The 5,570-nt window shown below is 55.8% G+C and overlaps 1 protein-coding gene across 2 annotated transcripts; it reads left to right on the forward strand.

Annotated features, from left to right (window-relative positions):
* The first annotated feature begins 512 nt into the window (after window positions 1–512).
* LOC148057735 (uncharacterized) lies at window positions 513–5,170 on the forward strand. Of its 2 annotated transcripts, none has more exons than XR_015706898.1 (2): window positions 513–1,068; window positions 1,184–5,170. XR_015706898.1 is itself a non-coding variant. In XM_087767501.1 (2 exons), the coding sequence occupies exons 1-2, from the start codon at window positions 768–770 to the stop codon at window positions 2,025–2,027; spliced, it is 1,008 nt and encodes a 335-aa protein (XP_087623627.1). In that variant the 5' UTR covers window positions 513–767; the 3' UTR covers window positions 2,028–5,170. The 2 variants fall into 2 exon arrangements, 1 of the variants encoding a protein (XP_087623627.1); XM_087767501.1 differs by having other exon boundaries at window positions 513–931.
* The last annotated feature ends 400 nt before the right edge of the window (window positions 5,171–5,570 follow it).

Raw genomic sequence — 5,570 nt, forward strand, 5'->3', positions numbered from 1 at the left:
CGCTTGAGGCTCGGCCAGGCTACCGGCTGCGTCGGCGGTGGGGGAACGGTGTCCCCGCAGGGTGAGAAAGCCGGAAAGGCTGCCTCTCGCGGCATGCTGGGAGCTGCACTTCTGGGGCACAGAGCTGCCGGTCGGCCATGTTGTTCCCCAGGGCATGCCGGGAGCTGTAGTCTGCTGGCAGTCAGCTGCCGGGCGCCATGCTGCGTTGGCCAGGGCATGCCGGGAGGTGTAGTTTATATGGACGTGGCTGCCGGGCAGCCGCGTTGCTCTCGGGCGCATGTGGCATGGCATAGTCCTCGCTACTGCCGTGGCCCTCGCGGCGCGGCATGAGGTGTAGGTTTGTTACCGGATTCGTGCGGTTTCTGCAGGCTTCCCGCTGCGCCTGTTCCCTGAAAAGCGCTGCGTCCGCACCTCGAGTGCGCATGCCCCTGCTCTCGCTGCTGCTGCCCAGCGACCAAAATGCGGTACTGCAGCAGGGGCGCTGCACATGCGCGACGGCACGCGCCCCCACTGCCCTCGCTGCTGCAGCTCAACGGCCGAGCAGCCGCACTGCGGGTAGGCGCCGCGCATGCGCAGAGGCGCCGCCGTGCTCCATGTTGCCGTCTGCAGCGACGGCAATGCGGTGCCCGCGGGGTGACGCCGCCGCGCTCGTTGCTGCCTCCCGGTAAGGAACGGCCGCTCCCGCCGCACGGGTGCTCGCTGCTGCTGCCTCGTGGCCAAAGTGTGGTACTGCAGCGCCGGCTCTGCACAGACTGCTGAGGGCGCGGATGCCCGTTCCTCCCCTGGGGATGCCGCTGGCTGCACCCGCCTCAGACTCGCGTGGGTTGTCTCTGCCGGGCCTCGCTCCCCTTGCGGTGCAAGGGGACAGGCGGAGCGCTTACTGGCTGCGGACAGGAGCTGCCACAGCTGAAGCCGGAGAGGCTGGAGAAAGGTAAAGAAGAAGAAACGGAAGGCCGTCTGGCCAACAGCTGCCTCCCGCTGCAGGCAAGAGGGAGCCTGCCTCTCCGGGTGAGGAAGGATCCCTCTTCGTAGTCCGCAGCAGGCCAGACCACCAGCGTGCACCGCAGGGTCTGTATGCGTAACCCAAAGCACGGTACAGCCGAGTAGCGCGTGAGCGAGCGATGCTGCCTGTCTAGGAAGCCTCGCGTCATACGAGCTGTGAGACACCCACGTATCCTCTTAGGTGGAGGACAGCCGAGCGACCGGGGTTACGGAAGAGGAAGGGAGGGGAGAAGGAGGAAGAAGCGTCTGAACTGGCCGGTTGTCCTGGCAGCACCGAGAGCGAGCGCTGCAGTGAGTGCCAGGCCCTTGGGGCCCTGTCGCCCCTCTTCTGCGTCCTGGGCCCTCCCTACCTCTCCTCTGGCCCCTGCTCTTTTGCACGCTGCTGTGAGGTTTTCTTCTTGCTTCCCTTCAGCTCTCGTCTCTATTCTTCTGTCCTCCTCCTCTGCCCTCTTTATTTCATCCTCCGTCTCTGTCCTGCGCCCAGTGCTGGTTTTTTTCCTTTTCCATCTCTTTGTCCTGATCTGCATCTGTCTCTTTTCCCCCACAATTGCTCTGCCCCATTTCCTGGCATTCTTTTCCTCTCTGCACCTGCAAGTGCCGCTCCGTGTTCCTGCCTCCCCCCCCCTTCCTGCCTTCGGTTTCTCTCTCTATCCCTGTGTCTTGCTCACTGTCTCTGTTTTTTTTCTATTCCATATATCACTGTCCCAGTCCTCCCTCCTGTTCATCTCTTACTCTCTCTGACCCTTTGTGCTACTCCCTGTCCCTACTGTGTATTGCTTCCCCTCTCTGTCCCTGTTTGTTCTCGTGGTCCACCTCTCTGCCGTTCTGTCTGTTGCTCTTGTTTGCTCTTTATCTCAGCATCCTGCTCCCTGTCCCTCTCTCTCTTGCAGTATCCCACTTTCTGGCTCCCTGTCTCTCAGCTGTTTTCTATATCGCTCTGTCCTCCCCCCAGTCTTTCATTGTCCCTCCAGCCTGCTACCCGTCTCTGGTTTTTTCTTTTTTTTTTCTACATCTCTCTGCCTTAGTCCTGTCACTGTCCTCTCTCAGCTTCTAATGTTTCTTTCTCCATCTCTGCCCTGTTCTCTGTCCCTTTTCTCCTCTTCTCTCTGTCCTCCATCCTCCCCCTAACTTTTTGTCTGTATATCTCCATACTACTGTTTCTCCCATTGTTTCTTGCTATGTCCCCTTGCCCAGCTTGCTGTCCCTTTATTCCCCTCTGTCCTGCTCCCTGGCCTTTTTTTCTCATCCTGCAGCCCAGTGCTGGCTTTTCTTTCTCCCTCTCTTTGACCCAATTTGTGTATTTCTCTTTCCCCACTCCATCCCTCTGGCTCGTTCCCTGTCTTTTTTTCTCTTCCTTCCTCCCTTATTCCTCTCATGCAATTTTTCTCTCAATCCATCTGTTCAGTTCCCTGCTCATCATTTTCTCTCTCTTTCCCTCTGTCCTGCTCCCTTACCCTGTTTTTCTTCTGCCATGTCCCTGCAGGGCTCCTCATCCCTTTTTTATTGACTTATCCATCTCCCTGTCCTTTTCTCTGTACCTTTCTTTCTCTGCTCCTCAGTCCTTCTCCCTCTCTTTTTTTTTTTTTCCTTTCTGTTCCTCTGTCCTGCTCCCTATCACTGTATTTTCGTTTTCTGTATCTGCTACTCCAGTAATCACTGCCGCCTTGTCCCACGGCAAGGGTGATCGTACAGGCAGCTAGCCCCATAGCAGACTCACTCCGTACGCATTAATGAATAAACACTTGCTGTCTCCTTTGCACTCACGGCTGTGGTTGTACTCCTTTGTACTTGGTGAGTGGCTGTCAGAGAGTCCAGGGGAGCAGGTTACACGGTGGGTGTCAGGGGCCATGGCTGCAGCTGTGGGCTGCGGCCGGAGGAGCCCCAGGGGGCCCGGTGAGGCTGATGGTGATGGCCCCTCTGTGTAAAAGGGCTGCAGCCCCAGGGGATGGTGCTGCTGGGGCATGCCTGCTGGAGAATGCCGACAAGTCGCGAGGATGTTTCCAACCCACCAGTGCAACAGGCTGAAGTCAGTTGGAGTCAGGCCCCATCAGGGCAGGTCCAGGGATATTCCGAGAGCTGGTGGAGAGGATGCACGAAGAGGGGCAGGAGATGGCTGCCCCCACCCCTCTGGGTGCCCACCCTCTGGAAAAGGCGCTGGGTGCCTCTCCAACTCAGCAAAACTCCTCCAGCCCTGCTCGCCCCAGGCAGCTGCCCCCAGCTCCAGCACCTCCCCTGAAGCCTGTCCTGTAGGCATGGACTGCCCCCAAACCCTGTCCTCGTGGCAGCAAGCTGGCCCTTGAATATGATTTATTCTCCTTAAATGCAGGTGCTATTAGCTTCAGTTCAGGGAAAGAGCGGCGTCTCCAGCAGCTCCTGCAGAAGGAGGGGTTCCTGCCTGAGGAGAGCTGCAGTCATCCCTGTGGATAATGGTTGGTTGCTTGTTCTTTCCCTCTCCCAGAGGCAGCACTGAGGACTCGGTTGGTGGTTCCTCTCCAGGGATGCTGGTGATTGCATCTGGCTCAGGTTTGTGTGGGTTGCCTTTGGCCTCATTTTCCTAGCGGCATGGGCAAAAATGGACAGCTGGACGCTTCCTGGCTGTGGACAGGAGCTGCCGCAGCTGAAGCTGGAGAGGCCAGAAAAAGGTGAAGCAGCTGAAGAATAAAATGAAGAGGAGCTAGCCGGCAGCTGCCTCCAGCTGCAGACAGGAGACAGCCTGCCTCTCAGTGTGAGGAAGGATCCCTCTTAGCATAGCCCTCAGCAGATCCAATTGCCAACGTGCATTGCAGGGTCTGTATGTGTAACTGGAAGCACAGCACAGCCCGGTAACACGTGCACGTGTGAGGCTACGTATCTGGGAAGCCTTGTATTGTAAGAGCTGTCCTGTTCCCTGTCCCTCTTTTTTTAATCCTCTCTGTCGTGCAGCCCATAACTATTTTTGTCTTTTTCCATCTATCTGTCTGTCTTCCTATCCCAATTTTTTAAATTTCTCCCCATCTGCCCTTTAGCCCTTCACAATTCCCACCCCCCTAACTCCATGTCCCTATTCTTTAGTTCTTCACTCTCTGCCCTCTGTTCTAGATATATACTTTTACTTTCTTAGATTCTCTTGTTCCAGGTCCCCGTCCCTGTCTTTTAATTTATTCCCTCTCTGTCCCATAGCCTATTTTTGTCTTTATCGTTCTCTCTCTGTCTAGTTCCCTGTCCCTATTCTTTAATTCCCCTGTCTCTCCCCTTCAGCTCATCAAGGTTTCCTGGCATTTCTCAGTTTATCTCTGTCCACCTCACTGTCCCCTTTTTAAAATCCTCCCTCTCTGCCCTGTGGCCCATCGCTATTCTTTGTTTTTCTCCATCTCTCTCAGGCTGATTCCCTGTCACTTCCTCCTCTCTGGCCTGTAGCCCATCGCTATTTTTTCCCCCCTGTACCTCTCCCTCTGTGGCTCCCTTTCCCTATTTTTCAGTCCCCCTTCTCTGTCCTGCAGGCGATCGCTGTTGGATTGGGTTTACGTGGCAAGGTTTTGTTAGCTGGGGCAGGGCAGGGGCTGCAGGGGTGGGTTCTGCGAGAAGACACCAGGAGTTGCCCCCATGTCAGGCACAGCCACTTCCAGCTCCAAGATGGATCTGCAGCCGGTCCAAGCTGAGTCCATCGGCAATGCTGGTTGTGCTTCTGGAACGGACATTTAAGAGGGGGTAAAAAATGCTGCGCAGATGCTGCGATAGAGAAAACGTGAGTGTGAAACAGCCCTGCAGACACTAAGGTCGGTGAAGAAGGAGGGGGAGGAGGTGCTCCAGGCACCGGAGCAGAGATTCCCCTGCAGGCTGTGGTGAAGGCCACGGTGAGGCAGGTCGTCCTCCTGGAGCCCATGGAGGTCCGCGGTGGAGCAGACATGCACTCGCAGCCCATGGAGGACCCCGTGCCGCAACAGGTGGATGTGCCTGAAGGAAGCTGTGACCCTATGGAGAGCTTGCGCTGGAGCAGGCTCCTGGCAGCACCTGTGGCCCTGTGGAGAGGAGCCCACACTGGAGCAGAAGAAGAGCATGAGGAGGAAGGAGCAGCAGAGATGATGTGTGATGAACTGAGTGCAACCCCTGCTCCCTGTCCCCCTGCATTGCTCAGGGGTGGGATGTAGGGAAGTCAGGAGTGAAGATGAGCCCAGGAAAAAAGTATGGGGCGCGGGGGAAGTGTTTTTTAGATCTGTTCTGATCTGTTATTGTCCTACTCTTGATTTTGATTGACAATAAATGGAATTAATTTCCCCAAGCTGAGTCTGTTTTGCCTGTGACAGTAATTGGTGAGTGATGTCTTTGTCCTTTTCTCGACCTACAAGTTTTTTGGTTGTATTTTGTCCCCCTGTCTTGTTGAGGAGGAGTGACAGGGTGGCTTGGTGGGCACCCAGCAGCCAGCCAAGGTCAACCCACCACAGTTGCCTTCTGTCAGGCTCCCTGTCCCTATTTTTCAATTCTTGCCGGTGTTTCTTGTACCCCATCGCTTTTGAAACTTTCTTTCTACCTCTCCATCCCTAGTTTTTAAATCTTTGCATAGGTTTTTCAAACCCAGTTGCTTTTTAAAT

This window comes from Nipponia nippon, unplaced genomic scaffold, assembly GCF_047370975.1.
Source record: "Nipponia nippon isolate SJK-2023a ecotype South Korea unplaced genomic scaffold, ASM4737097v1 scaffold_1, whole genome shotgun sequence".
Taxonomy (NCBI): Eukaryota; Metazoa; Chordata; class Aves; order Pelecaniformes; family Threskiornithidae; genus Nipponia; species Nipponia nippon.